A 17,828-nucleotide genomic window follows, 5' to 3' on the forward strand; every position below is an offset into this window, starting at 1 on the left:
TCCAAGAGACTCTCAAGAGTCTTCTCCAGCACCAGTGTTTGAAAGCATCAGTTCTTCGGTGCTCAGCTTTCTTTATGGCCCAACTCTCACAGCCATACATGACTATTGGGAAAAAAACTAAACTTTGAGTACATGGACTTTGTTGGCAAAATAATGTCTCTGCCTTTTGATATGCTATCTAGGTTTGAAATAGCTTTCCTTCCACAAAGCAAACATGTTTTAGTTTCATGGCTGCAGTCACCATCTGCAGTGATTTTGGAGCTCAAGAAAATAAAATCTGCCACTGTTTCCACTTTTCCTCATCTATTTGCCAGGAAGTTATGGGATCAGATATTATGATCTTAGTTTTTTAATGTGGAGTTTTTAATTCACCTTTTCACTCTCTTCTTTCCCTTTCATCAACAGGCTCTTTAGTTTGTCTTTGCTTTCTGCCATTAGAGTGATACCGTCTCATATCTGAGGTTGTTGATATTTCCCCCAGCAATCTTGATTCCAACCTGTGATTCATCCAGCCCGGCATTTCACATGATGTGCTCTTCATGTAAGTTAAATAAGCAGGGTGACACTATATCTGGTTCAAATGCTGCCTTTAGCACTTCTCAGCTGTGAAATGTGGCAAGTTGCTTGTGTTCTTTATGGCGCATATCTTCATCTATGAAATGGGTATAATAATTTAGCTACATAAGAAGTGAATGAAAATAAACAAGTAAAGAACTTAGAACAGTATGTACAGCACATAGAAATCACAAAATAAATGTCAAGAGGTTTTATTTGTTTATGTTGCTGCTGTGCAGAGTTCAGAATTAACCTCCTGTCATCTCATCTGTCTGTATGAACTTTTCATGAGTGCATCCTCATATATATATGATCATATACATGTATGTACATGCTATGTATACATATATGTGCATATATATTACTAGCTAACTATACAAAGGTAGGCAACAACATGGAAATGTGTATCATCATATAGGGATTCTATCATTTCATTTTGGGGTCTTTCCTATTGTTTCTTATCTGATTATAAAGTATATATATAATATACTCTGCAATTTTCTCTACTTCTGAATTATATATATATATTTCTAGAATACTCAGGCTTCCCTGGTGGATCAGACAATAAAGAATCTGCCTGCAACACAGGAGACCCGGATTCGATCCCAGAGTTGGGACGATCCCAGAGAAGGGAATGGCTACCCACTCCGGTTTTCTTGCTTGGAGAATTACATGAACAGAGGAGCCTGGTGGACCACAGTCCATGGGGTCGAAAACAGCTGGACACAACTGAGGAACTAAGCACACAAGCACATAGCAAACTCATATATTTTATATGGAAAACAGCTTTCCTAAGTAACTCTATATAGTTTATATATACATATATCTTATATATATTTATAAATGAACATCTATAGTGTATTCATAGTTGAAAAATATATGCATTTATAAATATATTTAGAGATACATAGATTTTATATCTGTGTATATCATATAAAACATTATTTTTATATCATTTGAAGTAGAAGTTATCTCAAAAATAGAGATAAAAGCACAATCAGTAATCAGCATCCACGTATCTCTTGTGGGTGCTCAGTCACTCCTTCGCGTCTGACTCTTTTGCGACCCCAAGGATGGTAGCCCGCCAGGCTCCTCTGTCCGTGGGATTCTCCAGGCAAGAACACTGGAGTGGGCTGCTATTTCCTCCTCCAGGGGAGCTTCCCAACCCAGGGATCAAAACTGTGTCTCTTGTGTCTCCTGCATTGGCAGGTGAATTCTTTACCACTGAGCCACCTGGGAAGCCCACGTATCTATTAACCAAATGGAATGGATATCAACTTTAAAAATTTTACTTAGCGTTTTAAAGAAGTAAAACACCGTGATTACAACCACTCCTTCTCCATTTCTTTCCTGACTGCTTCCTCTCCCCACGTCCACCTGAGTGCTATCCTGACGCTGCTCTGTACCTCATACATCCATGATTTTAATAATTTAACACAAATGTGTGTTCCATGGGCTCATGCTTAAAATATGATATAGTATTTTTATTAGTAAAAATCGATGTAAACAGTATTTTACTAGATGTCACTTCCTACAATTGCCTTTATTTGTTCAACTTCTTTTTTGAAATTTTTTCAGCCTGATAGATAATCCCTCCTTTACTTATTTGATTGCTATGTGGTAATACTATTGTAAGAATACATCACCATGAACTTATCCACCTCTCAGCTGATGCTGTAAGAGCTGTTCACAGTCTTTCCTTCTTACGGAGAGTGATGGGGTGTGAACAGCTGTGCAAACTTGCTCTCATGCGGTCAGTCGTGTCTGACTCTTTGCGGCCCCACAGACTGCAGCCTGTCAGGCTCCTATGTCCAGGCAAAAATACTATAGTGGGTTGCCATTTTGTCCTCCAGGGGGTCTTCCCAACCCAGGGAGCAAACCAAAGACGCTTGCGTTTCCCACATTGGCCGGGGGACTCGTGGACTCTTCGCCATGCACACCAACAACCTTATGCAGACCTGCGAGAGCTTCTCCAGGACGTGTAGGCAAGAATGCAATTTCCTGGCTGTAATTTCTGTTCTTACTTTTATATTTATTTTAAAACATCAAGGATTCTTTCAGTTCAGTTGATGCTTCAGTTCAGTTCAGGTCAGTTCAGTCCCTCGGTTGTGTCTGACTATTTGCGACCCCATGGACCGCAGCACGTCAGGCCTCCCTGTCCTTCACCAACTCCCAGAGCTTGCTCATACTCATGTCTATTGAATCAGTGACGCCATCCAACCATCTTATCCTCTGTCGTCCCCTTCTCCTCCTGCCTTCAGTCTTTCCCAGCATCAGGGTCTTTTCAAATGAGTCAGTTCTTTACATCACATGGCCAAAGTATTGGAATGTCAGCTTTAGCATCAGTCCTTCCAATGAATATTCAGGACTGATTTTCTTCAGGATTCACTGGTTTGATATCCTTGCAGTGCAAGGGACTCTCAATATCTTCTCCAACACCACAGTTCACAAGCATCAATTCTTCAGTGCTCAGATTTCTTTATAGTCCAACTCTCACATCCATACAGCTACTGGAAAAACCATAGCCTTGACTAGACGGACCTTTGTTGGCAAAGTAATGTCTCTGCTTTTTAATTTGCTGTCTAGGTTGGTCATAGCTTTTCTTCCAAGCAGCAAGTGTCTTTTAATTTCACGGCTGCAGTCACCATCTGTGGTGATTTCAGAGCTCAAGGAAATAAAGTCTGTCACTGTTTCCACTGTTTCCCCATCTATTTGCCATGAAGTGATGGGACCAGATGCCATGATCTTAGTTTTCTGAATGTTGAGCTTTAAGACAACTTTTTCACTCTCCTCTTTCACTTTCATCAAGAAGCTCTTTAGTTCTTCTTTGCTTTCTGCCATAAGGGTGGTATCATCAGCATATCTGAGGTTATTGATATTTCTCCCAGCAATCCTGATTCCAGCCTGTGCTTTATCCAGGCTGGCATTTTACATGATGTACTCTGTATGTAAGTTAAATAAGCAGGGTGACAATATAAAGAATTCTTTAGATAATTTTAATTTTCAACTTTGAAACAAATATCCAACTGACCCTTGAACAACAGTGTTTGAAGAGCACCAGCTCATTTACAGGTGGGTTTTTTTCATTAAGTGCATGCAACAGTACTACATGCAGTACTATGACAGTACTACACCGATCTGTGGCCAGCTGAATCCTCAAACATGAAACCCCAGAGAAGGAGGGCTGACTTTGAAGTCATATGCTGACTTCTGGCTGTGCAGGGAGGTCAGCTCCCTTAACACCCTTGCTATTCAAAGGTCACATGTAATTAGTACCTCCCTCTCGCTTTTTGGATGTTGTTGTTGTTGAGTCTCTAAGTCTTGTCCAACTCTGCAGCCCCAAGGACTGTAGTGTTCAAAGCACACTCTCAGAGTTTGTTCACATTCATGCCCGCTGAGTTGGTGGTTGTATGTAACTGTCTCATCCTCTGCCGCTCCCTTCTCCTCTGGGCTTCAATCTTTCCCAGCCTCAAGGTCTTTCCTAGTGAGTCAGCTCTTCACATCAGGCAGCCAAAGTATTGGAGCTTTGTGAACGAGCTGACTGAAGACTAGTGTTTGCAGGGAAAGTTGAAAACCACTTAGCCTTTGGATCTGCTTATGTGTACCACCAAGGATTTACCTGATACTCTATAGCACACAAAGGGAAAAACAGAAGTGAACTGAATGACGAGGATCCCAGGAGACTAAGCTACCATTTCTAATCGTCACTGTGAATACGATGTGCTCTTCAAAAATTGCGTTGCATATAAAATACTTAACCTTTTTACTTTAAGTGCGTCTATATTAGATTTTTATTTGATAACACATGGTTATATTTGCAAAGTGTATAAAGAAAGAAGAGAAAGACTGTTGGGGTTCCCTCACTCATTTTTAATCTCATGTAACATTTTTGTCTGTTTTATGAAAGAGGAATCAATAGGGTGTGTGACACTTTAGGTACCAAAGTAAATTATGAGGTATCTGATTTTTGTGTGTTATCTTTGGCTGAAGTTTGCAGGAACGTTAGCATTTTATGTGTGATGAGCAGACCCAACCGAGGCACTAGGTTTTTATGTGTTTGTGTGCTCAGTCATGTCTGACTCTTCGCAGAATCCCGTGGACTGTAGCCCACACACTTCCTCTGCCCATGGGACTTTCTAGGCAGGAATGCTCGAGTGTGTTGCCGCTTCCTAGTCCAGCGGGTCTTCCCGACCTGGGATCGAACTTGTGTCTCTCACACTGGCAGGCGGGTTCTTTACCACAGAGCCATTGGGGAGCCCAGCTCTGCTGATATATTTGTCATAGTAATTTTGATTCTTGTTTTCAGTAATTTTGGTTCTAAGTGACAGAAACCTAGCGCAACTTGACTGAATTCAATACAGTGTGTGGAACTGTGTTGGGAGGATCAGGGTGGATTAAGAGCTCAGGCACAGGGAAGATACACAGCTTTGAGGGGCTGGGAACTCAAGGCAAAAAGAACTAAAGTTAAATTCTTTTTTTCTCTTAAGGGTCAAGTGGGATTTCATTTCTGCCAGTCTCTTTAGATGAAATTGCTTTCTTCTGTCTCTGCAGCTAGGCCCCCCACCCTACAGTACTGAAGAGGAAAAGTTCAAATTTTACATAACCTCTTTCTCTTTCTGCCTCTGTGACTCAGCTTGTTTCTTGCAAAGTCTGGATCATGTAGGTCACCTAGTCTCAGAAAGGGGGGCCTCACAATACTAGAAAGTGGAGTTTATCTCATGCACCCTTGTCCTGCTCTTTGCAATCACCCAGCCCCTGCACACCTGCTTCGTCATACCTGTCCAGGTCAGCCACCTCCCGCCCCATCTTGACCCCCATTCCCACATGCACGCAAAACCCCTTAGTTTAAACCAACCGATTAACAGCTAATGTTGCCCACAACAGTCTGTCTATAAAAACTCTGTAATCCCTTTGTTCGGGGCTCAGAGCTTGGAGAACTAACTCCTCCGGCCCCGCCGGCGTAATAAACCCAAGCTCTCCGACTTGCCGAGTGCGGTGCTTGGTTTCTCGAGTGCTGGTTTCTGCAACAGTACATCCCTTTTCAAATTCAGAGCCCAGGAGTGTCTCAAACCCAATTGCAAAATCTCTAGGGTAGGGAATCTGATGGGCCTGAGATCCTGGGTGGTCCTGGGGCAGTGAGACTAGATGGGCTTCTGCCCACTCATCGGGTCCTGTTGGAAATGAACCTGTGAGAAGGTGGGAAAGAGCTTCTACGTGGAGGAAGCAGGAAGAGGGGCTGTGATCAGAGCAGGAGACCCTGGCAGCCTCCAGGCCACCTGTCTAGACATTGTCTTGTGTGAACTTATTTTTAATATTTATTTTTATTTGGCCATACTACGTCTTTGTTGTGGCACGTGATGTGGGATCTTTAGTGCAGCAGGGGATCTAGTTCCCTGATCAGGGATCGAACCAGTGCCTCCTGCATTGGGGGTGTGACCCTGGACCAGCAGGGAAGTCCTGTGGGCTTCCCTGGTGACTCAGACAGCAAAGAATTTGCCTGCAATACAGGAGACCCAGGTTCAATCCCTGGGTTGGGAAGATCCCCTGGAGAAGGAAATGGCCACCCACTCCAGTATTCTTGCCTAGAGAATTCCATGGACAGAGGAGACTGCTGGGATACAGTCCATGAGGTCACAAAGAGTTGTACACGACTGAGTAACTTTTACTTTTTCGCAAAAAAAAATTGAAGGCAAAAGGGGAAGGGGACAGCAGGAGATGAGATGCTTGGATGGCGTCACCAACTCAATGGACATGAATCTGAGCAAACTCTGGGAGATGGTGAAGGACAGGGAAGCCTGGTGTGTTGCAGTCCATGGGGTTGCAAAGAGTCAGACACGACTGAGCGGCTGAACAGCAGCAATAACACACGAGCAGTGTCACCTTCCGCCTGATTCCCTACTGTTTGATGAATAATGCTGTTTATAACTTTCCTTTGTATGAGAACTGGGGAATTTAACATGTGGAGTGTAAGTTTGATAATTAAAGGTGTGGATTTTGCATTGAAATGGCTTGTGTTTGCATCTCAACACCAAAGCTTCCTAGCTGTGAGACCCTGACTTTTCTTTTCTGTTCCAGACACAAGAACAATATTACCAACTACCCACGGGGGTCCTGTAAGAAGTAATTGTTTGAATACAGGGGTGCTCTTAAGACAGTTCATGTCATGCGGGGTCCTCAATTGAGTTATTTGGCAAGAGATTTTGTAATTATGAGATTAAATATACTTAAGGATTTTTTACATATTAATTGATTGAATTAAAAATCAGGACATTAGGGGAGAAGATATGTGACAACCACTGAGAGAAAAGCTAGAAAGATGAAAAAGAGGAGGCTGCAAAACAACTACAGTCTTGTGATGACAAGAGAGAGGCTCAACCAAGTGGAACAAAAGGTCCAGTTAAGCTCAGACCTTGCAGCTTGTCCCAGACTGGCCTCGGTTACAGACTCTTCTCCCTTCTCCCCTCCGAGAACAGTCACATGCAAGTGAAGTGAACTGTAGTTAGGTCGAGCGGTGGTGGTAAAGAACCTGCCTGCCAATACAGGAGACGTAAGAGACGTGGCTTCAGTCCCTGTGGGGTGAAGATCCCCTGGAGGAGGAAATGGCAACCCACTCCAGTATTGCCTGGGAAGTCCCGTGGACAGAGGAGCCCGGCGGAGTACAGTCCATGGGGTCGCAAAGAGTCGGACACGACTGAGCAGCTAAACAAAGCAGAGCAGTGGGTATCCTGCCTCACACTGCTTTGGAAGAGGCCTGGGAGAAGGGGCTGAGGTGGGGACCATAGGAAGACATCACAGGGGAAGACTGTGACTACAAGGGTAGTAAATACAAAAGGGGCTGCTCCCTCTGTTACCGCCGTGTTGGGGAAACCCTGGAGTGTCCTGTGGTGCGTGTCTGTATCTTAGCGCTGTGGCCACTGCTGCCTTAATTAACTCTCCGCATAGCTCCTGGCTGCTCCTAAGGAAGGTCAAGCCTTGCTAAGGAGTATAGAAAGTCCAACTACAGTAACAGCAAAAACAATGGATTGTTTTAAATAGAAATGAAGGCTAAGTTTGCTGGGCATATCATGTAGAGGGGTGGCCACCATTCTGATCTGTTGAGCAGTGTGCTTGTCAAGGTGAGATGACCCCTGTCGGGTCTGCACAGGACAGACATCCTTCCTCTCAGGGACACTCGGCCCGGGTTCATGGCACACAGTCTTGGGAGCAAAGTGAAGTGTCTGAAATATGAGCATCTGGGTTCTGAATCTAAGTAGACCATATCACATTTCTCCCTATTTCGACTTCTCCAATTTGCTAAGAGAATTACTGAAGCAGAACTGATTTCTGATCCTTGCTAGAATCAAGTGATGTATTTAATCATATGCATTTTGCCATTGGTTATTTTTATTCCTGTAACATTGTGGGTTGGCCTCATGATAGTGAAACCCTTAGTCAGTTCAAATGACTCACTGAAAAATGACTATGTAGGTTTTGCTTTTAAATAAGTACTTAAACTTTTAACTAATAGCAGAAATAAATTTTGCGTTATTTCTGTGAAATCAAATAATGGGCAAAATTACCTACAGATGTCCCCTTTTTTGGAGAAGGCAATGGCACCCCACTCCAGTACTCTCTCCTGGAAAATCCCATCGATGGACGAGCCTGGTAGGCTGCAGTCCATGTGATCGCGAAGAGTCGGACACGACTGAGCAACTTCTCTTTCACTTTTCACCTTCATGCATTGGAGAAGGAAATGGCAACCCACTCTAGTGTTCCTGCCTGGAGAATCCCAGGGACGGAGGAGCCTGGTGGGCTGCCGTCTATGGGGTCACACAGAGTCGGACACTGAAGTGACTCAGCAGTAGTAGTCCCCCTTTTTAGTAGAATTTAATTCAAATGTCAAGTTTGATTTTTCTTTGAGTCTAATAAGGACAAATGAACACATTAAAAATGTTTTTGTTCATTTGGCTTTAGTGATTTTGAGAAGATAAGCTTTGATAACAGAACATGTTTAGTTTTGTGCTTGTTAAAGCTTTGCTGAAAATATAGCTGTTCACTTTTTTAGTTAATCAGTGTTACCACACTGTTGTTATATGGCTGGAATTACACTGGTGTTTACTGAAAGTCACACTTTCTGAAGGACAGGAGGCTGTAGTCAGGGCCTATGCCATCAGCCATCACATCAGAAGTTAGTAGAGAATACAGCACTGAGGATAATCTTTAAGAAAATAGGCGTTGTGTCTTCATGTTTGTAACCCTAATCGTTAGCACATTGCCTCACACATAGTAAATGCTCAAAATATGTATGATGTAGAACTGAACAGAACTGGAGCTTAAATCTTCCTGTCCTCTGAAAGTGAGACATTAGACGTTCACATTTTAAGACAAATTACAAATGACAAATTAGAGATCTATGTTTTAATCGGGAAAGGCTGTACTATTTGACAGAGAAGGCACTGGCACCCCCTCCAGTCCTCTTGCCTGGAAAATCCCATGGACGGAGGAGCCTGGTAGGCTGCAGTCCATGGGGTCGCTAAGAGTCCGACACGACTGATGCGACTTAGCAGCAGCAGCAGCAGCAGCAGCAGTACTATTTGAAACGTTTCTTTTGTTATAGATTTTGAGACCTCTTCTGCAGGTTATTGATGAAAAGTGAGAACACTTTTTAAAACAATAATTGTGTTTATTAATTTATTGGCTGTGCTCAGACTTGGCTGCCGCGCGGGCTTCTCTCCAGCCGTGGGGAGCTGGGGTCCACTCTAGCTTGGCGTGCGGGCTTCTCGCTTCGGCGCCTGCTGGTGTGGAGCACCGGCTCAACTGCCTCCGGCGGGTTCAGCTCCCGGGCTCCAGAGCGCAGGCTCAGGAGGTGTGGAGCGTGGGCTCAGCTGCTCCGAGACATGTGGGATCTCCCTGGCCCGAGGATTGAACCCGTGTCTCCTGCACTGGCAGGCAGACTCTTTGCCCTGGGCCACCAGGGAAGCCCTTAGATCACTTTCTTGGTGTTTTCACTGGGTGTGATTTCCAAGAGAGAATGATCTTGCTCTGCACACGTGGAAATGATGCTAGCAACATTTAAAGGGTCCAAAAATCTGACCAAGTGTTCTTCCTTTGGCTATGTTAATGAAGCTAACATTTTGTGATATCATTAGCTGATACTCAATTGATGATGTAATACTTCACATTAATCAGAATTGAAGGAAAAGGTTAATAATGATAATAGCAAGTAATAAGGTAATAAGAACAATAGCAAATACACACTGAGTCTTTCTATACAGCAGCTGCTAAGCTTACACACTTTACCTGGAGCCCCTCATTTTGTCCTTATTACAAGGCACTGCTAGTGTCCCCTTTCCAGACGAGCCCTCTGAGACCGCCTGAGCTTAAGTACTTTGCCTAAGATCTCACTGGGCGTGAGCATCAGATTAGAATTTAAATTCAGATAGTTTGGTCTTAGAAAAAGCCTTCTTTACTTCTAAGTTTTTTTTTCCATTTCCATCATATATTGGTCTCTACTAAAGGTCCAGTAAGGCTTCCCTGGTGGCTCAGGTGTAAAAACTCTGCTTGCCCATGCAGGAGATGTGTGTTTGATCCCTGGGTTGGGAAGATCCCCTGAACAAGGAAATGGCAACTCACTCCAGCGATCTCGCCTGGGAAATCCCATGGACAGAGGAGCCTGTGGGGCTACAGCCCATGAGGTTGCAAAGAGTCAGACACGATTTAACGACTAAGCAACAACAACAGCAAAAGTCCAGTTAAAATTTATTAACTAAGATCTGACCGATTCTAGAGGAGAATCTGGCTTTTGAAGACCATAGAAACGTAAGACTAGTTGGAAACAGGAACCAGATTTCAAATGGATTTTCAAGCACAAGGTTTTGTTCTTCTTTCATTTTTAATTCCTTGTTCGTCTCCCCAAACCTCACTAACGAAGTGCTTGTTTCCCGACCTACACGTTCATGTGTTTTGGTTAAGCTATGAACTAGCTTGTCTATGGGCAGCCTCTCCCTGAGGGCCTGAGGGATAAGATACATTTAGTGGTGGAGTGGGGAATGGATACACAGGAGATAAACGTGTATATATGCCTTTGGATGGATTTGGGAATGTGGGCTTTGAATTATTGCTCCTGCTTTGATATTACAATGTGCTTTCAGACAAGCAAGATCCATGTGTTTTCGTCAGGGAATTTGATGAGCTGTGAATCCCAAATTCATTCTACCATTTAGATAACAAGGGACAAAAAATACAAAATAAAATACCAACAATGATTTTTTTAAGTATTGTGGTGAGCTAGGGAAAAAGTTGGTGGACTTCCCTGGTGGCTCAGTGGTAAAGAAATTGCCTGTAATGCAGGAGACCTGGGTTTGATCCCTGGGTTGGGAAAATCCCCTGGAGGAGGGCATGGCTACCCACTCCAGTACTCTTGCCTGGAGAATCCCATGGAAAGAGGAGCCTGGTGGGCTGCAGTCCATTGGGTCACACAGAGTCAGACACCACTGAAGTGATTAAGCAGCAGCAGCAGCAGGGAAGAAGTTACTAATGCAGAATTAGAAACTAATAAGGAGTTATATACATGTGTATATAACATAGATACATGTGTATAAAATATGTGTGTTTTATGTCTATAAGTATATAAAGCACTAGTACATGAAATAACATTCACCATACTATATAGAGTACATTCTGATACTTTCAGATATACTTTCAGATACATTCTGATACTTTCCGTTATATTTTACTTACATTTTATTTCACAAAATGATACTGTTATATCTTATCTTACAATGGAACATTAATAAGTTAGTGGAAAGTTGAAAAGAAATTACAATGTACATAAATATTCGTGGTTTATCAATATATACCAATATCTCATTACCATTAAAAACTAATGCTGAGTTATTGGCATCTATGGGTCAAAAATATGGAAACATCTAAAATTGCTTTTTAGTATTTATTGCTGTTCTTCAGTCACTTAGTCACGTCCAACTCTTTGCAACCCCATGGACCGAAGCGCGCCAGGCCTCCCTGCCCGTCGCCATCTCCTGGGGCTTGCTCAAACTCGTGTCCATCGAGTCAGTGATGTCATCCAACCATCTTGCTCTCTGTCACCCACTTCTCTTCCTGCCTTCAATCTTTCCCAGCATCATGGTCTTTTCTAATGAGTCAACTCTTTAGACTAGAAATAAATGGATGCCAGCTATTTAGTTCAAAATCCATCACTTTCAGGAGAGCTTCAGAGCCAAAAATAATTAGAGTCAATCTCCTCCTCCATCTATAATACTGAGAATTGGTAATTTACATAAGACTTCAACATGGCAAGGAATGCTTATAATGCCTGTATTTATTAAGGCAGGAAAGTAGAACTCTTCATTTTAGAAATATTTTTTAAAGAGAAAGAGGTAAAATTATTCTTGGGGAAGAATTATTCAGAACTCTTCTGCTTGCAGCTGATCGGCATCCTTCCTTAACCCAGACCAAGAAGAAGAAAAGAAAAACAAAAGGACAGTTCGTTATCTCGTATAATGTAAAAGACTCGAGGTAGACAGAGCTCCAGCTGCCTCTGTGGACTCGGACAGCATCACAGAAATCTCTCCACTTTCCTGTGTGTGCGGGCTGGCTGCTTCTTTCTTCTCCGGGGGTCTTCGTCCACACAGGGGCAAGATGGCTACCAGGTGCTCCAGAAATACTTCTTACCATCCTGTCAAGAGCTACGCTTCCAAAATCCCATTGCTGCTGTTGTTCAGTCATTAAGTCACGTCTGACTCTTTGTGACCCGTGGACTGCAGCATAACAGGCTTTTCTGTCTTTCACTATTTCTTGGAGTTCATCAAACTCATGTCCATTGAGTCGGTGATGCTGTCTAACCATCTCATCCTCTGCCGCCCCCTCCTCCTTTTGCCCTCTGTCTTTCTCAGCATCAGGGTCTTTTCCAATGAGTCGGCTCTTCACATCAGGTGGCCAAAGTATTGGAGCTACAGCGACGGTCCTTCCAATGAATATTCAGGGTTGATTTCCTTTAGGGTTGACTGATGTGATCTCCTTGTAGTCCAAGGAACTCTCAAGGGTCTTCTGCAGCACCACAGTTCAAAAGCATCAGTTCCTTTGTGCTCACCCTTCTTTGTGGTCCAGCTCTCACATCCATGTGTGACTACTGGAAAAACCAGAACTTTGACTATGAAAACCTTTGTCAGCAAAGTGATGTCTCTGCTTTTTAATATGCTGTCTAGGTTTGTCATAGCTTTCCTTTCAGAGAGTAAGTGTCTTTAAATTTTATGGTTGCAGTCACTGTTTGCAGTGATTTTGGAGCTCAAGAAAATAAAATCTGACACTGCTTCCACTGTTTTCCCATTTTGTTTGCCATGAAGTGATGGGACTGGTTGCCATGATCATAGTTTTTTTAATGTTGAGTTTTAATTCCATGGACAATCCTAAAAACTGGGCCTTCATTTGCCTCACTTGAGTCATATGCCTGTCTCGGAACCCATTAGTATGACTGGTGGAATGGACAATACTGATTGGCTGGGCTGGGTCATGTTCTTTAACCTTCATTATCTCCTTGGCAGCTCTGGTTGGAAGAGATCTACCCAAACCACATGGATTCAGGGAGGCAGAAGAGTGTTTCCTCTAAGGATAGTTAGTTTTCAGTAACCAGAAGAAGTAATAAAGAGGACTGAATACACACAACAAGGGATGCTCTTTGGAAAGTAATCGTCATGTGAGCAGAAAATCTCTCTGTCTCATTGTTATGCAGTACCTGGCACATATGTTAGCACCATTTTAAAAGGAATTTAACACGTGAGATTCTTTTTACATAAAATACAATGTCCTGCTTTCCCAGTGCATTTGATTTCATTGAAACTTGATTAGAGCAGACAGTGGACGGGAAGTGGTGTTGAGTGTTTTAGTCTTCAGCCTAACTTAAGGAATTTTGTCTAATGAACTACAACATTAAACAAATCAGCATTATTAGTGAAAGAGCAAAGAGCAGTGCTGCTGCTAAGTCGCTTCAGTCGTGTCCGACTCTGTGTGACCCCATAGACGACAGCCCACCAGGCTCCCCCGTCCCTGGGATTCTCCAGGCAAGAGTACTGGAGTGGGGTGCCATTGCCTTCTCTGCAAAAGAGCAGTGAGCCGAATGCAATCTCAGTTCCAGTTTGGTCAGAGCTTTGACTCATTGCCATTGACCTCAGGCTTGTCAGTCAATCCAGTTGGAAATTCTGATAAAAATCAGTATGTCACCATCAAGAAGACATTGAGGTTGAAATGACCTTTTTGGACTAAATGAATCAGAAAAGACAACAAAATCCAGCAGCATCCTTAACACAGCCAACACGGAGGCCTGCCAGGGGGCTTCCATGCCCTTTAGCCTCCTGGCCTTCACCTCATTGTCCTCCAGCCACCAGATAATTGCCAGCTTCTGTTTCTCTGCTTTGGGAAGACTCCAAGCCTTTGGTCGCATTTGAGGATGAGGGCTTCTGGTTTACCTGTTGCTTAGCTTAGTGAATGCTTCTGGCTTGTGACAGTCTGGTGCTATGGTGTCCGTGGATCTGGCCGTGGGTAAAGAGGTGGGAGAGGGAAATAACTAGGACATCACGTGCATGTTGGAATCAGGCTTTCCAGAGATCAAGTCACGCTTCTGACACTTAGCTGTGTGTCTGGGCAGGAGACAGCATTCTCAAGTCTGTTTCCTCATTTGTAAAGTGACAGTCTCAACGGTTCCTACCCTACCACGTTGTTTTAAGTGTTATGTAACAGTTCATTTTACCGACACTTAGCAAAGTGACTGGCACATGGTAAATATTCAGACAATAATCAACAAATGAAAGTTGCTAAAATTAGAGTACTATGCACTCTTCTAATTAAGAGTATCATCAACTTGTCTTCGATTAAAATCATGAGGTGGACAAGCCAGTTACTGATTAACTTGTTACAACAGTAAGATGCATCCTCTTTTGCTTTTATTTCTACTGGGAAAGAGGTGATGGAGAACAGAAGTCAAGAATGATATGATTTCCTTAATTAGATGACAAAGAAAGATAAGAATGACAAATCAGGTTTATTAACATCACAGAGACACTTCCCTCTGGATGTACAAATGCTTTCTTAACTATCTTTTCTACCTGAGTACTTAGGGTGGGAAGGGTTGATGTGAGAATAAAGTGCTTTATTCATCTATTTTCATGCAGACTCGAGTATAAAATGAAGATAAAATGCAGTTTTCATTTACCCATGCCAATGGACAGCAGCCCAGAGGCTTATGTCATCTACTCTAATTGATATTTGGTCTTGGAATGCATTATTCAGTTTGACTGTGTTTTGTTTCAGCAAACTCACCTAATTATGGTTTGTTGAGGCTCACGCTGAAACAACTGTGAATTTCCTAAGTATATCCCAATCAGCAGTGGGGGAAATTGGCCTAGAAAACTCTGCTTGGCAGAAGGATAATGGCAGACTGGGATAACAAACACAGCAAAAATTATTTGCATATGGATAATTGAGTCTTGACTGTAAGCCGCAGACATTTATGTTTTGTTGCTGGAATACTCAAGTACTCAGCCATTTTACCAAACAAACAAAAAAAAAGAAATCGGTAAAATATCTTGGGGAACACTCAAGGACCAGCTTAATGCTTGATGAGGTGTCTAGGTGGCAGCTGGCTATTTGGGCTGTTCTCTTTTCACCTGAAAAATCATGGGATATTGCTTCAAAGTTTTGACAAAAATTTTATGACCTACTTAAAAATCTTCAGAAGACTTTGAAATAGGTCATACAATTTATATGTATTGGCTTCTCAGGTGGTACTAGTGGTAAAGAACCCACCTTCCAATACAGGAGATATAAGACCCATGGGTTTGATTCCTGGGTTGGGAAGATCCCCTGGAGGAGGGCATGGCAACCCACTCCAGTAGTCTTGCCTGGAGAATCCCCATGGACAGAGGAGCTTGGTGGGCTGCAGTCTATGGGGTTGCACAGAATCTGACATGACTGAAGTGATTTAGCATGCACGCATTTTAGCAACTTTCATTTGTTGATTCTTCTCTGAGTATTTATGATGTGCCATGCCATGCATGCATGTGTGTGTGTGTATATATATGTATATAACATATACATATATATAGAGAGAGCCATGCATATTGCTTAGCACTTAAATTTTAATCTTTGTAAGACTGGAATTCAGTTGACATTCTGTCTTCATTTAGCATTAACCAAGATCATTTCTGTTGTTTTTCTTGTGTTTCTGACACTACATTCGTGTTCTGATGTACTTTCATCTTCTCAGAAATATGTGCTTTTAGCCATATCTGGCCTAAATTTCAATCATTTTTTTTCAAACTTATACCCAACTTCTTTTTTATGATTGCAATATCATATCGATTGCTTAGTATATGCCAATCTCTTTTTTTTTTTCTGCTTTCATATCTCTCTCTTAAGATAAATAGATGGTTTACATGGTCCCTTGACACATGTGGCTCCTCTGTATTCAAAAGTTCCACATCCAGGAATATACCCTGGCACTGTATGGTACTATAGTATTTATTGTTGGAAAAAATCCATGTATAAGTGTACCCTGGTGGTTCAAATCTGTGTTCAAGGGTCAACTGTGTATGTATATATATATATATATACCAGACGGTTGCTCAGTTGGTAAAGAACCTGCCTGGCAGTGCAGGAGATGCAATAGGTGCGGGTTCAATCTCTGGGTTGGGAAGATTCCCTGGAGAAAGAAATGGCAACCCACTCCTGTATTGTTGCCTAGAAAATTCCAAGGACAGAGGATCCTGGAGGGATATAGTCCATGGAGTCTCCAAAGAGTTGGACAGGACTGAGTACACACACACACACACACACACACACACACACATCTTACATCTCTCTCTCTGTCTCTCGGAGACATCTTTTCAGGAGAGTTTAACACACTGAATTGTTAGTTATTTTATTGTAGAGCTATAATTTAAATCTAGGCCTGTTCTTCTCTGTAGGTTGATTTTCTCAGTGTATCTCTTACATCCTTGGTAAATGTGAGCTGCGTTTTTGTGGAACTCAGACATAACATTAGACTGCCTTCAATGACTTGTTTTCTTTCCTTTTAGTTCTTTCTTCTACATCGTGTCAGAGGGAAACTTTCGGTTTGGTTCTAGTAAGTATCAATCCCCCCTTCCCATTCATTAATCTCCATTTTTAAAAATTAATAGGCGGCTTCAAAAGGGCCTGCGGAGAATTTAACTACAGTGCTTTATTTTCAGTTAAATTTTATGTCTACTTTCTATTCATGTCAAATGATGCTATTTTTTTTTGCTTGTTTTTAATTTTTTAAAGTAAAATGTAAAGAGTTGTTAAGAAAAAACGAATCAATTTTAGCAAAAATGATTAAATCAGTGGAAGTGAGTTGATATGTAAACTTCATAACAGCAATCTGGGAATGACTGGATAATAAGAAAGACAATCCCAACACATGATTTCCCTTTCTGACTTCTGATAAACGCTGCTTTCCAGACGTATGCCTACCCTTCTCTCCAGGAGCGATACACTTTCCAGTTACAATGTCTGAACTTACTATTTCTTCTCTCTTGCCCCTATGTCATCATAGCTAGATTCTGAAGAGCCATAAAAGTTAAATTCATGCACTGTGTTCATAAAGTCTCCTTTATCTCATAGCTGAATATTCTATACCGTTTTCCCCAGATAATTCTCTCCTGGCGAAGTCATTCCTGAGTTTACGATTCCTGGTAAACATATGTTTATTTCCCCCATCTGATACATCTGAGGGCGGGGTCTGCATGTAGAACACTTGTCTGCATAGATTAGCACCTGGAATAGTGCTTTTGGGTATTGGTGGTACTGGAAAAACATTCGTGGAATCAATAAATTCCTGTGTGATTGAATAAAGGCAATTGAGTAGCTGCTTGATTCATCAGAAACCTCACCATTTTGCAAACACTCAGTCTCACCTTAGGATCATTTAAATTTTGCTTCCTAGAACAACGAATAAACCAGATGTTCCAAGTTAAACCCCAAGGCTCTGGAAATAATTTAGGACATGAATTAGGAGCAATCAGAAACTCCAACAAATCTTTTTTTTTTGGTTATCATTTGGTAGAGTGATACATAGTTAATTTACTAAAAAAGAAAATAAGTATACTCATTGTCTTGAATTTCTGCTATCAACCCTTCTCTATCACTCACTCAAAGCATTTTCTTAAAATGAATAAGCATCAAACCTTCCTGGGTAGGATGGCCTCACTGTGCTCGCTGCAAGGGGATGAAGCTGGTGGAAGAGAATGAGAGAGGAGACAGCT

The 17,828-nt window shown here is 42.2% G+C and overlaps 1 protein-coding gene across 1 annotated transcript in view; it reads left to right on the forward strand.

Annotated features, from left to right (window-relative positions):
• Window positions 1-17,828, forward strand: part of DOK5 (docking protein 5) — a 240,099-nt gene that overhangs the window by 209,341 nt on the left and 12,930 nt on the right. The window contains exon 8 of the mRNA XM_081557308.1: window positions 16,623-16,669. Coding sequence (XP_081413434.1) covers window positions 16,623-16,669 — 47 coding nt within the window. The remainder of the gene's footprint in view (window positions 1-16,622; window positions 16,670-17,828) is intronic.

Source organism: Giraffa tippelskirchi, chromosome 13 (genome assembly GCF_054371585.1).
Source record: "Giraffa tippelskirchi isolate mGirTip1 chromosome 13, T2T-mGirTip1v1.2.pri, whole genome shotgun sequence".
NCBI classification, from domain to species: domain Eukaryota; kingdom Metazoa; phylum Chordata; class Mammalia; order Artiodactyla; family Giraffidae; genus Giraffa; species Giraffa tippelskirchi.